A 14798-nucleotide genomic window follows, 5' to 3' on the forward strand; every position below is an offset into this window, starting at 1 on the left:
CTTCTTTTTGCCTTTACTTCATTTCTCCTGCTGTGGGAGGACCACTTTGCTGCTCTTCATTTCTGCTGTCCCTGTTTCTGCCAGCAGGAAAGCCAAGATAACTGGCACTGTTAAATGAAGATTATTGGATTTTCAAGTGAATCTGCATGAACCCCTTAGTAGCCCATTAAGATACCTTCGTCTCTGTCCCATTTTTTGTCTTGATTAGCTATTTACAATTAGCACTGTTCATATCAAACACCTGCCTGTGACTTACCTGAGATGCTAATCCTTTATAGATAAGGAATAAATATAACTTTATTCTAATGAAGTTTTCCACTACGTAGACATCAATAAATGTCTAGAATGCCTATGGATACATTTTATGGACTCTCTTTTAACCCTGTGATTAAATTTTACATCATAATCAGTGCAAGTACTTTCAAAGTTTTAACATTCTCTGTAAATAAGTAACTCAATCTCTTATACCATAAGATGCCATAGTAGGTTTGTTTATTGGTCAGTGCCTAATGGTCTGTGTATTTTCTGGGGCATTGCTTTTTTTCTGGTCTCCTGTGTTTATGCCAATGTGTGATTTAGCAGTTGAGACTGTTAACACTGATAGGTGTTTCTCATCTTCTCAGTGATTGTGTTTGGCCACAGGGATACTGTTATTCGAAGCTGATCTTTTTCCCATGAAATTTCTGCACTAGCAAGAGTTGTAGTCACTGTTTTGGAGGAACTGCTGGCTTGAAACACTATCTAAAAATATTTTCAGTACTTGCTAGAAACACCTATAGGTCCTTGGAACTAAAAATAGCATTTATTTGGATATTGTTTGTGTGCCTTCCACTTCTTGCATGTGCAAAATTATTACAGTGTTTATTCAGCAGTGTTTATTACACAGCATGTTAGCCTGAACTATCCCAAAGTTTTCTGCTGTCAAGGCAGACTAGTCTTCTGTGCATGACATCTTGCTTCCTACTACTTGTCCACATAAATGAGTTGATGTCACGTTTTGGAAACCATTCTCAGTTGATTACTGACTGCAGTCCATAAGCAGTATTCTTACCTATTTGCACCTGACCTTTGGATATAGCAGCTGAGAAGTTCTTTTTTAACTCCCTTCATTCAGGATATTCAATGAGACCATCTGTCTGGAAGTGCACATCTGTGCGGTTCATCCATTCCTCAGTTGCCCCTTACTCAAAACCAGCGGAAATCCAGTACTCCAACAACAGGAAAGTCCGTTTTCCAGTACTAGTCACAGGGAAGTTTCTGATAAATAAAAATACATACTTCAAGTCAGTGACCATCTCCCACAAAACCCCCAAATCCTTTGTTCTGCCCTGAAAACAACTTATTCTTTCTAGTTTCTTCTACGCCCTCCCATGCATACAGAGCACATATTGCATTGATAGACGTGTCAGGATACTGACACTGAAATCTTGAAAGCCGTCAGAGTCTTTGGTTTAGCTACTGTGCTAAGATTATCTGGAGCTGCTTGGTGCTTCAGGTGATTTTTCAGATTAGGTATTATTGTTCTGGTCTTCACTGGCACTTACTCTTTTTCGAAAGCCACTTATGAAACATTCTTAGGAGATACTCTACTTCTATTTCAGAGGGCTGCAGAGAAAGTCTAAAGAATATAATTTTTTTCTAAATGTAGCCATTACTGCTCGTATCTCCCTACCTTCTTCCAATAACAGCACTCTAAATACAGTGCATAGGTGCCCAGGATGGTTTTCCTCCATGCAGAAGATTTGGTGTTCTGTTGAAGCCACAAAATAATTAAATTGACGGACAACATAGTCATAAGAGTCCCTCAGGTCCATGTTAACTGCACTTTTAAACTTTTCCTCTTATGTGTCTGGCAAAAAAATTATGAATTTCCCTAAGTGGCAGAAGTTTAATTCATATAATTTAAATGTTCTGAAAAATGGCTTACAAGCTTTTTAACTGGTTTTAATTTTCTGTGGAGTGATATGAATCTTAAGATTTATTTATGTAAGTAAATACCTGCATCTGTGGATGAAGTCACTGGGTTGTAGAGGTACTGTAATGGAGCTGGCTTGTGACAGTTAATTTTGGGATAATTGGTGATGCGAGCCCTGTCCAGTCTTAATGTTTAGTTCCATGTAGAAAGAGTGCAGTTCATAGAATCATAGAATGGTTTGGGTTGCCAGGGACCTTGAAGATGATCTCATTCTGACCCTCCTGCCATGGGCAGGGGCAACCTTCCACCAAACCAGGTTGCTCAAAACCTGTGCAACCTGCCCTTGAACACTTCCAGGGAGGGGGCAGCCACAGCTTCCCTGGGCAACCTGCTGCAGTGTCTTATCACCCTCACACTAAAGAATTTCTTCCTAGTATCTAATCTAAAGCTGTGCTCTTTCAGTTTGAAACCACTACACCTATTTCTGTGACTACATGCCCTTGTAAGAAGTCCCTCACCGGCTTTCTGGTAACTCCTTTCAGCTACTGGAAGGCTGCCCAGTTGGACTGGGCAAGTCAGTGTCTTCTTGCAATGAGGAGGTCTGTGTTTTCCCTTCTTCTTGCGTATTAGGAGAGAATCATGGCTGTCTGATCCTTAATTCCTGGACAGATTTTTATTTTAGAAGTGGAAAAATTTCCATTTCATATTTTTGTAGTGTAAAATTTGGCGAACTCTCAGCAAGGGCTAAGTCTGCACCTTGGAATGGTAAGTTTCTCTTGCAGACATTAAGACACACTATATGCAAAACGGTATTTAATATTCCATACAAAACTCAGTTTAAAAGTTATTAAGGTAATATGGTTACCGTATGAAAAAGCAAAGAATGCCGTAGTTAGTTCACCATATGAATTTGCATTTTTAATGTTCCTTCTTTTAATTGGTCATTGCATACTCTTTTTTTTTAAACAATTGCAATATCATATCAAAACCAACTGTAGGCAATCCTACTTTAGCAGGGGATTTGGCCTAGATGATCTCCAGAGGTGCTTTCCAACCCCTACCATTCCATGATGCATTCAAAATCTTAGTGTTACACAATTTCAGGATCTTGCATTATTTTTAATTTTTACATAGCTTCATTGTCTTGATGGTTCAAGACCTTTATTGACATAGGGAAGTCTATTCCTGTAGAAATTAATAATTAATTCTTCTATTCATATCGACCTACAAAAGTGAATAAATCCAAAACAGTAGCAGTAGTACTACTACTAGTGGTATTTAAACTAAACTGGGTTATCAACATAAACGTAGATCAGGCTTCTCATGGGCCAAACCCAGCCCATAGGAACCAGAAACATGGGCAATTGGGATTCTTGGAGTGGGATAAAAATGTTATTAAAAGCAGCAAAAGGACCAGTGTAAGTCCTTTCTCTCTCTGCTTTAGTCACTGCATGCTATTATCTCCTGTTTTCCTACCAGGATGGCTTTGTGTTGGCTGGAACGAGTCTTGGTACTATATTCCAAGTGACTTCAGTGATGTGGAGTGAATGAGTATGTGGATGTGTGTGTGTGTGTGTGCTGGCACACATAATGTGGTACTTTGGCTCTGTCTGACATTCACTGTTTGCAGTGAAATTTATTGCATAAGGAGAAAAAAAAAGGGTAGAAGTGGGCAGGATGTAGAAACAAACAATGAGTACTAGTTAGCAGTGTTCTCTAGTCTCAGCTGTCCTGTCCTTTGCATGATCTGAAGGCAAGAGAACAGAATGAAGAGAGAACAGAGGCGACGTGTGGACGTCTCAAATACCATGTGAGAAAGAATAGTTCCATGTTTTCCTTCTAGCACTCTACCTTCAAAGATACTGGAATGCCCTTTTTAAAAGTTGACAGTACTTGTTCATGTTGGGTTCATTTTTTAAGCTGTAGTCTTCAGCTGCTGAAGGCTGGTATATGTGTGCTAGTTTGAAATATTCAGTCAAGATAAACAAATTGATACTATTTTGGCTACAAGAAATGTATTGCCATTATTATGAAGTAATTGAGAATTTACTAAAACCTTTTTTTAGGTATTGTCCTTCCTGCAAAAATGATTCTAATGAAGTTGTAAAGGCTGGAGAAAAGCTCAAACAGAGTAAAAAGAAAGCGAAGATGCCATCTGCCAGTACTGAAAGCCAGAGAGACTGGGGCAAGGTAGAGTGTATTTTAGAAATAGCTGTTACTCTGATTGTCCATGTATGTGCTACATCTATAATTCTACTTACATATGCACTACACAAAATTCAGTACTGGATTGCACAGACAATGTTTAATCCTGCCCACTATCTGCTGGCAGTCAAAGCAGTGAAAGAGTTTTTAAAGTGACTAGAGGTAAAAATAAAAAAAATCAACCCCTGGTCCCTGCCCCAAACCTGTGAACACACATTATTTAATTAACATTCCTTTTAACACTTGTTAACATATTTTAAAGTACGTATTTGTTAAAATTATTTGATTTCTTGATATCTGCGTTAAATTTGAAAATAGTTGTCAATATTATACTACTAATTCATTTTGTCTGATATATTTTTAGGGCATGGCCTGTGTTGGTCGCACTAAGGAATGCACTATTGTTCCTTCAAATCATTATGGACCTATACCTGGTGTTCCTGTTGGGACAACCTGGAAATTCAGAGTTCAGGTATGTTATTTCAGTATTAGCTGTAGTTGAAGTGATTAAGAATAATAGTGACTTGGCTGAGCACTAAAATAAGTTTAGATTGACAGTTGCCATTTTCACCAAAACTAAATATTGCAAATACACAGTGATTCTATTATTGTGAGTGATGCCAATAGTAGTGGAGCTTAAAGTATAGTGATTTTACAGAATAGGAAGTCTGTTGTCATTGGGGAAAAACAAATTTCATGTTAAAATTATAAGTGGGATATTTAATGATTAGAGTCAAGTATTTTCTGAAGTGTGCTTTACATGAATTGATTATCCCACTTAAAAGACACAGACTTGATTTTGAAAAAGTTAGATGATACCACTGTAAATTGAGTCCCTGTTGGTTTTTTAATGGATGTTCAAATCATCTTTAGGGTGGTAAACATCTTAAACTAGTGTAAGCCTGTATGGCAACTGAAAGCTGTTCATTCAGCCTTTACTGTTTCTTTCACCATCTTATTTTCCGTTGCAAATATTTATTAGGATTTATGGTAAACTAGATTAGCAAAAAACCTGTTAGAAAAATAATCCCATCTGGGGTAGAAGAGTGTCACTGTTTGACTCGGGTTCCACAACAATGCTCTCGATGCCCTCCCACTCCCACCCAGGTAGGGAAGGAGAGAGAGAAAAAGAGAGAGACTTGGCTGCATTGAAAACAAAACTACACAGATTTAATTAAACACCAATGATAAAGAAAATATATACAATTCTATACAAATATGTTCAAATATGTGCAAAAGCCTCTCGCCTCCCCCCGCCCCCAGCAACTCCCACAGCATCTCCTGAGCTGTGAACAGTCCCCAAAAATTCCCGGAGCTGCTGAAGAGAGCACAGAGTGATGAGGGTCAGGAGAGCTCGAGCCTGGGGGTCGACGGTGATGGATGGACGGAGTCCTCCCTGGACGCCGGCCATGGATGGAAGAGAAGGGAAGAAGAAACAGGAAGGAAGTTGCCTTCTGTGATCTCTGACCTGCCTCTGAGCTTGTGTAGATATATGGAATGGAATATCTTTGGCCAGTTTTGCTGTCTAATTCAGCCTCCTACAGGGGGTCATATATCCCCCAGTAGTGTCTAAGCTGGCAGAGTGAAGGTGGGACCTTGAAGATCCAGCAGTTAGAAAAACATTCCACTCTTATCAGTCTTAGCTGGAATGCTCTAGTGCTAATTAAAAGAAAGCTCACAGAAGGGAAAAAAAAATAGTAAAAGGAAAATTGGCTTCATCCTGGCTCAAACCAGGACAGAGGGATACTGATTTTACCAGTCTGTTTCGCATTTTGTTTATATAAGCACAGTGCCAATATTCGAAGGGGCAGGAAGAAACAAAACAGGGAGGATGGTACACCTTCATTTTGTGCCAATACAGATTTTACATGGTTTCGAAGTATCCAGCAAACTGTAAACTTACTTTTTTTAGTCCAGCCTTATCTGGTAGCATTTATGTTCGGTTTATCTTTGAGGTTGTTGGTTTTTTTGTTCTTATTTTTAGTCAGGGAAATAAATACTTCTTTATATTAAAAATCTGTTATTATTTGTATCTTGCATGTGTAAAGGTTTGGAACTGAACATTTTCCATCATTTTTGGAATAATACAAACACTTGTTTTTTTAAACTGCTTGAGGAGGGCAAGCCTAGAATCGAAAACCTCTTCTGATTTGTTTTCTGAACTTTTCATCACCTACTTTCTCATAGGATGAAAACAGCTGTTTTCTTATTCAATTGGTAGATTAGAATACTTAGCAGGCAGTTTTCCTCTGGTGGTGGTGTCTTCCAGTACTGGGTGAAGAATTCTGGACTTGGAAAGCCATGCAGGTTTTAAGGCTGATATGATTAGCATCGGACAGTTTCCTCTTGGCAACAGTTTTCAGTTTCTCTCCTTGACAGAAATCAAAGAAGCAGTTGAAACCTAAACTAGTTCTTTTGATCCTTTCTCACCTTGATGTCCATCAACACTAACCTTTGATGAAGCAACAAACCTTTGATGAAGCAAATTAAATTTGTAAATTTATGCTGTTCATCATACTAGTGATTTTATATAAAACTACTTACTTAAGAGAAAAATTCAGTTTTGATTGTTTGAGATATTTTGTTGACCTGTCCTGTGTTTGAAGAACTTTTTTTGTGAAAGGAATTAAAATAAATAGTTATCTTTTTATTGGTTTCCAGGTGAGGTAAAGGCTTTTAAGTAAGAGAAGTTTCTAAAGTCACTTATGCAAACTTAAAAACAAATTTTATTTTCACTGCTTCAACAATAATGGAAATTATTACTTCACCTTTTTGTTAGGAATTCCATTGGTAACAGAAAAATCTTTCCAGTTCTGGTAGGAAAAAGGAGCAGAATTACAGCACTGCTATTGTAATAATATTAAGCAGAGAATTGTAATTTTTGTATATGTGTGTGGGTTAGACATCAAAAGGAAATTACCATTTCTACAGAATTATTAGGTTTGGGGTACAAATGTTATAATTTGTCCTTTTTTATAGGATTGAAATGTTTTCTACAGAAAATTTAAATTACACTTTAGATTCTTACACGACTATTCTGTTGTATGGGAAATAATTTTGTCTTAGCAAAATTCTGTGAGAATTTAGGGACTATATTTTCTTTAGTTCTGATCTGTGTAGTTCTTTGTGACACAAACATTGTCCTTCTATTTTTTGGGTGCCAGTACTTTTGGCATTTCTTCCTTGAAAAAAATTGAATTCTTAACCTTTAATGACAGTATTACACTGTCAATACTACTTAGACACCTCTGTGCAATATTTTATCGAGAATGTTGATTATTGAAGTTGATTGTAGATGGCTGGTTGTTTGAAAAATATACTGGAAACTGGCTTTTTCTTTTGCCAGGTGAGTGAAGCAGGTGTTCACAGACCACATGTGGGTGGAATCCATGGACGTAGTAATGATGGAGCTTATTCACTTGTATTAGCTGGAGGATTTGAAGATGAAGTGGTATGTCTTTTTTGCAAGCAATGGTTTTGCTGTTCTTATGTATCAATGTTTGTAAAGATAGTTATGTTTGCTGTTAATCCTAAAACTGATCCTTATAGAAATATGCCCATGAAAAAAATAACTACTGCTGATAACAAACTGAATAGTTTTTAGTTTTTTTGCAGAGAAATACGTTAAGCAAATGTTTCTACATAATCAAAGCATTCTTTAATGCTCATGCTCAGGCAAAGTATGTTGATTACAGATGGATTTTACATTGTTCAGGGTAGTTACATTTCTGTATACTTTCGGATTTAACATTTGCATTTAACATTATTTAAACTTTGATAGTGTAATTCTGTGCAAATAATATGTTTTATGTTCTGGTTTGCTTAAGACTTTTATTACTTTAAGACACATCAGTGCCTCTTCCTTTCTGTTTCATGTGTTTCTGAATATGTGATACAGGGATTTTCTTTAATAAAGTAGGAATAAAAAGGGACATGTTACTTCATTCTCAAGGTTCGTAACTTACTGATGAGCCCTTTCAGAACTCCTTAGGGAAGTGTCAGTGTTTTGTACTGTGATCCCCAAAGGCACTGGAAAAAGATTCTCTTTTGATGTTAGTATCTTAAGTAGAGCAACCAAAGCAGTTGTTCTGTTAAACAAAACAGTAGCTGCATCCGACTTTCATCTCATTATGTTCACCAACATTTATTTATTAATAGATTACTGTTTTCTGCAATTAAATAATGTTTACACAGGGTACATTCCTTTCTGCAGTTCTCCTTCATTAGGTGAAATTTTGTATTATGCATCAGGTGAAGGATAAAGCTGTAAGCAGTCTTTTCTTAAAACATGCATACCTGTCAATCATAAGGAAAAAGGCCAGAATGTATTGTGTTCTTTGCCAACAGCACCTACCAGCTGCTGCTGCTGAGTATTGCCTTTGAAGGAATCTGTATCTCTTTTTGAACATGTCAGATGAAGAGGCTGGGGCACATTACTACATTCTCAGAGGCAATTACAACCCAAACTCTTGAGCCATTAGCCAGTGGATCCTAAGAACACTGTTGCTCAGTAGTTGTACCTGCTATGTTGGGACAGTTTGCATCTCTTTTTCTTTTAGGTGATAATAATGATGGCTCCTTAGTTCTGCTGCTGTAATTATTAAATTAAAAATATTTTTTAAAATTAATTGGATCCTTTGCATATCTTTTCCAGTTCACTTAAGTGATGTTGTCATCATGTTTTTTTGTGGACACTTAAGTATTGTCATAGTTTAGATGACAATGTAATTTGAAGAGTCATAGCTGGTGAGAAGTACTGCAGAAGGTACCCTGGAATTTGTATGAATGTCAGCTTTTTTGCAGTTCCCTAAGCTAGGCCTACAAAGAGGATTTTTTTTCTTTTCCAGATGCATTTTTATATTAGTTTTTCTTTGGTTCTTTTTTTATATACCATATTTTTTTTATTTCTCAAAGTAACTCAGTTTTCCCTGTTTTTTGGAAAAGGTTGAAATTAAATTCCTGTAAGAATTAAAAAAAATAATTAAACTCTGTACTTATAATTATCCTAAGTACATTTTGGAAAACTGTTTTGCTGAAGTTTATAAACTTTATGCACTATGATGCACACTGCTGACATGTACCATCTTAATGCTGTTCTTAAGGCTTTAACAGTTCACTGTTGGGGTAAAATAGTTGAATAAACGTATTGCAAGAATTAGTACTCAATGTTTAGCTTCCAGGCCATGCCAGTTTTTTTTGTTGTGCCTTTGGAAACTTACAGTCCTGCATACCCAAACTTGTCTGTAACTTTGCTCAATTTGGGATGCTTGGGATGTATTAGAGTGCTGAGTAATTATGAGTTCTGTCAGTACAGGATCTGCCCTGAAGGTGAGAAGGGGTACTGTCATAGTTTAAATAATTAGCATTGGGTGAAATTGTTTCCATATGAAGCTTAACCTCATTCTTAATTACATACATATAAAATGCTTGCACATTAAACTCTTTGCTGTAATTGTTTAACCTTGAATTCTAGAAAGAAGTTACATGGCTTCCTATCTAAGATACAAATTCTTCAGAGTTTTGAATATGTTAATATTGCTGATGTCCTGGTCTGGGTCCTCATAGTAAACATAATAGGAGCGTCATCTGAACACATTGAGAAGTATTTCTCAATGTAAATGTAAAATCTAAGCATTAATTCAGTATGGACTAATGCTTAAAAATTAGATGCTGGACATTCACAGTGATTGTGCAGCAGTGTTTACATAAAAGTATTTTTACTTTTATGTTTATCAGATCAAGTAACTGAAGAAATTTCACTTTTGTGTTGAAAAATTGTCCTCATCTCTTGTGTCATTGTTTTTATCTGTCAGGGTTAAAACTGCTATTTATTTTCAGAAGTTTCAAGATCTGCATTTCTGCTGGGATAATGTAGTGTTGTAAAGGTGGTATATTCATTCTGTGGTGTGCTTAGTTTAATCTGAACAGAGATTGTTTCTTCTTTTAAGTGCTTTTTCATATAGGATCATACAGGAAATCTGAATTCAGATTTAGAATCTCTTGGAGAATACTATCTGCTGTGATGGTTCATATCCTCTAGTAAAAGATTCTGAGAGTGTAAAAGAGAATAAAATTTCCAGTGTCTCAAAGGGGATGACAGGCAAATACACTAATTACTTAGGTTTTTTGATATTTAATGCAAAACCCATTCAGTGCCTGGACAAACGACTTCATGAAATGGCTTGCTGTCTATTTTACATTAATCTTGTGTGTAGGTATTCATTTCCAAGATGTCAGTACAACTGTTACTACTCTTGTTTGAAATAGTCTGATTGAAAATAAACGTGTTTAGCTCACTAGATTTACCTGAGCCCTGTGATGAGGATAAAGTCTTTCAGAACCTCTGCCTGTTGTGCATTGCACTGTGAAAGCTCTTGCTCAGTTCCAACAGTGCCAGAGGTGCAGTGGCACCACTGTAGTGAATTGCTGATTTAAGTGGCTTTAAATCCAAAGCAAGCAGCATTAGGACCCTCATGTCTAAGTCAAAGTAGTTTATATCCAAAGACCCTTGTGACTTGCAGTTTACCTAAATATGAATGTATGAGCTGCTGCTTTATTGACCAGTTTGCTGGGTTTACCTGGGTCATCTGAATCTAGTGTGAACCCTGGTACAGAAGAGATGGAGTATCCTACGTAAACTTTCTAAATTATCATGCCATGCTGACTGTGTTACGAAGAGAACAGTTCCTTTGCAATTTTCCCTCCTCTATTTTCTAGTAGTGAGAATCCAATATAACAAGTTCACTACAGCCATTATGCTGAGAGTCTCTCTATTGAAAGTCACCTGAACTGAATATGTAGCTGAAAACATGAGGCTTGACACCCTGAAACTTGCTGTTTTCAAAAGTTGTCATTTCTAATGTCTAAGTGCCTTGCTGGTTTGAGACCTGCTTGGAGCTCCAACGTAATGTGGAAAAATAAGAGTAACTCACTACACAATAGCTACCAAATATCCTTTTTCACTCAGGTGTGTTATTTGTTCACTCTTGTTACCTCCAGTACTAAGGACATACTTGATATAATATGTAGGGCAATACCTTTATTACTTATTGTTAGCTATCAATTCATACAAGGTGCTAATTAATAGGAAAAAGATTTTTCAGAATGTGAAAGTAATTCTGAATATAATGCAGGTACAGAGGAGACAATGAAGTACAGAATAAATACAGAAATACAGAAATACAGAAAAACAACAAAGTGGTCAGCATACAGTCTAGTACTTTCATTTGGGACTTACTTGTCAAAATGTTGACTTACTTCCATCAGTAGCTGGTCTCCTTCTACTTTTTCCTGCTTGGAAGATATCATACTGTTTAGAGATTCAGACTGGCTAACAGTGAAAGTGTTAAATACTTTCATCATGGTGGAATAGGCCATGATACTGTCAGGTTCTTGCAGGGAAAGCTCAGAAACATCGATTATGATATGTCAAAGCTCTGCATTTAATGCAAGGGGGTTTGTATTGATTTATACATTAAATATATAACTGAGTTCTTCCTCTTTAATTGGCATCTTTTACTGCAGCTCTAAACCAAGAAATTACCAAAAATAAACAAGAGAATTGGGCAGATATACCGATTCTGTCAGCACTTACATGCATATAGTCTTATGAGACTTTAATGGAGATGAATGATGACATGATTTAGTTTCAGGTACCTCTACTAATAGGAAAGAATATCCTTTCAAATGTAATTGTCTGATAGTTAATATATGTCTTGAATTTAATATCTTAATTTTAAAAGGCTTAGTGCTTTTTTTATTTTGCTTTGTCATAATAATAAAAATCTCAGCCTTTATTCATCATGTTTTACTGAGGTGAAGCTCATGAATCTAAGGATAGATTAATTTTAATGTTGGAGTCCCTTGTATCAAACAGCTAGTAAGACTTTTTTTTTGTTCAGAATGAAGGCTGAATCTCATTTGGAAAATCTGTGTTCATAGTAATGTATTTCACTAACTGGTAAATTCAACTTTTGTGTATATATTGGACCAAATTTTTACATCTGAGCATACGTACTGGAGGTGTTCATGGAAAGAGAAAATTATTGAGAGCTATTTTTAGGTAGCTGATATTCTAGTAACTCTAAGTAGCAGATGCTCCTGTCAGCTGCTGCATAAAAGCAGCCCATAGAAATAATGTGGTAAAATGCTTAGCTGGAATGTAAAATCTTACTGGCTTTCATTCTCCATTTTATCTGTATTAGACTTACAACTTGTTATGTAACAACACTGGAATAGCGGAATATGATTTAATACAGCTGACCATCTGTTTATGTTGTGTCTGAGGCTGGCTGGCTTGTAGTACTAGAGCTTCGGGCTCATCTTCCACTCAAATGCCTGAATATGAGATGCTGAGTCAATGCTACTGTGGCTGCAGTTCGTTTGCTGTATAACATAATCAAGTTCTAGAAACAGGACAGTTAAATAACTTTATGGAGACAACATAAGAAAAAGAGACATACTGAAGTCATTAAGAGAATACAGTAGCCAAGTTCTTAGTATCTGTTAAAAGAAAGTTCTGGTGCAAGGAAGTTGAATTAAGCTGTGGAAAGCAGAAGAGAAATGGCAGAATTATATATTTTAAGGTAAGAAAATGGGGAAAAGGTAGGAAGAAGGAAGAGAAGAGAAGGGAAAATATAAGACGGTTTAAATAGCCGTTTTGACAATTACTTTTGTTTCTTAAAGAAAAACATTCAGACCAATAATTTCTTTTGCCAAATGTATTCTTTAATGTTCAATGCAGAATTTACAGCACTATCAGTATCTTAAGTGCTGCTTTCTGATCCTCTTAAGAGAAAAACAGCTTTCCATCTTTACTGGTCATAGGACATCAGTTGAATATCGTTACAGGTGGTAGGAATATCCTGCATTGTCTGTAGAGAGTCAGAACTCAGAGCTGTTGAGGAATTGTTTTAAAGAGTCATCACTCCTGGAAAGATCCCAAATCATAAGCTGTCATCCTGGCATACTCCACTTTTGAAGTAAAACACCATAACCATGATGGAAGTAGGTTCTGTTGGTCACCCTATAGGTCTCCACACTACCAGTATCTCCATGTCACTTCTACTTGTCCTGGACTGTATTCATACTCACATTTATTCCACTTTAAGGACTCCTCATCTGTGATTTTCTCTCTCTACAAGCACTTATGCTATATTCTCCTGAGCTTTCTTCCTGTTTTTGCTCAGGATTTGCACCAATATCAGAGATTCAAATGTTATCCTATTTCTCCTCCAGTCCAGGTCAGTGCCCTGTATGGCAAGATCTGTAATTTAATTCTAGGAATTGTGCGTCTTTGTTTCCTGCAATCCAATTTTTTTTGAGTATAAGTGAGTGTAGTTTTTCTGGAAAGTAAAGCAGATATGAGCCTTTCTTACTCTGGGGGGTGTTAAAACATGCTGGCTTCTTGTTTGAATCTGTAACAATTATACTCCATAGTTACTCCATTTCATCTCTGTTTTTCTTCCTCTGGCTTTCCAGTTTCCCCCAGATCTATATAATTTTGCCTAGTTATGCACAGAAAACTTGGATAATTAAAGGGAAGTAAATGTAATCTATCAAGTGTGGAATCTGTTCAAGAAGGGAGGGTGTATGCATAGATTTTGTATCTCTTCAAGCACAGTGTCTTCTGGTTGCTTGTGGTTAAAAAGTATCACCTAGAGAACCACTCAGTCCTTCTCTGAAGCTATTAGATGTTTGATGTTTTTAGCCCTTTTACATTTAACCCATTTTCCTTAGAAGTGTTTTCCAGTAGGTAACTAAATACTGTTGCCTTTATGCCTTTTTGCTTGAGGTTTGGGGTTTTTTTGGCTTTAGCCTAAGGCAATTTGTCCTCGATTTACATTTGTCTCTTCTGCCCAAAAAAGTCTATTCAGTACTTTCTTTCCTGGAAGATTGGTGTACCTAGCTTGGCAAAACAGTTTGCCAAGGACCTGTCCTGTCTTGTAAATATTTTTTTTCCATCATGCTCTCATGTGTAGCTTTTCTGTCTTTCCTCTATGTTTTTCTTATAAATATGTTATTTCAAAATTTGTCTAAAGGTTAAGTTAAAAAAAGAGGGAAACATCACCTTCCAGTTTTGGTTTATTTCTGCTTTCATGTCAAAAACCTGCCTTAGGAGTTTTCCCCACTCTGCTGTACCATGAACATGTGTTTCCTTTTTCTTTCTTATGAGACCCCAGTCATTCTGGATTCATTACTTTGGAAGATACATATTTCTGGTTTTCTGAACTTGGCACAAGTGTCTTATTCAAGTGTTAAATATAATTTGTTTGCACAGGTCTGATTCAATTAAATCCATCTTTAATTCATATTACTGTTACTGTAATCATCTTTGTTTGCCTAGACAATCATTAAAAATTAAGTAGAACTCAATTCTGTGATACCTTATTTTATGCAATTTATTTTATGCTCTTTCTTAGTAAATAGCTCTAGGCTTGTTGGTCTTTCATTCAGTTGTTTCATACATTGTCCTCATCATTCTAATTGTGTTATTTTTTACAGATTCAATGAGCAGAATAAGTAGACTCTTTTAAGACAGGATATACCAGAGTTTATACATGCCTTTGTTTTAAGTATGTTTTTCAGCTTCACACATTTGCTTGTTATTAAGTCTAGATAAATTTTGAATGAGAAATACTGTAATACCACAGCTGAATTTGTGTTGGGTTTTCCCTAC

The 14798-nt window shown here is 36.3% G+C and overlaps 1 protein-coding gene across 1 annotated transcript in view; it reads left to right on the forward strand.

Annotated features, from left to right (window-relative positions):
* UHRF2 (ubiquitin-like with PHD and ring finger domains 2, E3 ubiquitin protein ligase) overlaps nucleotides 1-14798 on the forward strand; it is a 129138-nt gene that overhangs the window by 102749 nt on the left and 11591 nt on the right. The window contains 3 exon segments of the mRNA XM_010000654.1: nucleotides 3982-4105; nucleotides 4485-4592; nucleotides 7467-7571. Coding sequence (XP_009998956.1) covers nucleotides 3982-4105; nucleotides 4485-4592; nucleotides 7467-7571 — 337 coding nt within the window.

Source organism: Chaetura pelagica, unplaced genomic scaffold (assembly GCF_000747805.2).
Source record: "Chaetura pelagica isolate M959 unplaced genomic scaffold, ChaPel_1.0 scaffold596, whole genome shotgun sequence".
Taxonomy (NCBI): domain Eukaryota; kingdom Metazoa; phylum Chordata; class Aves; order Apodiformes; family Apodidae; genus Chaetura; species Chaetura pelagica.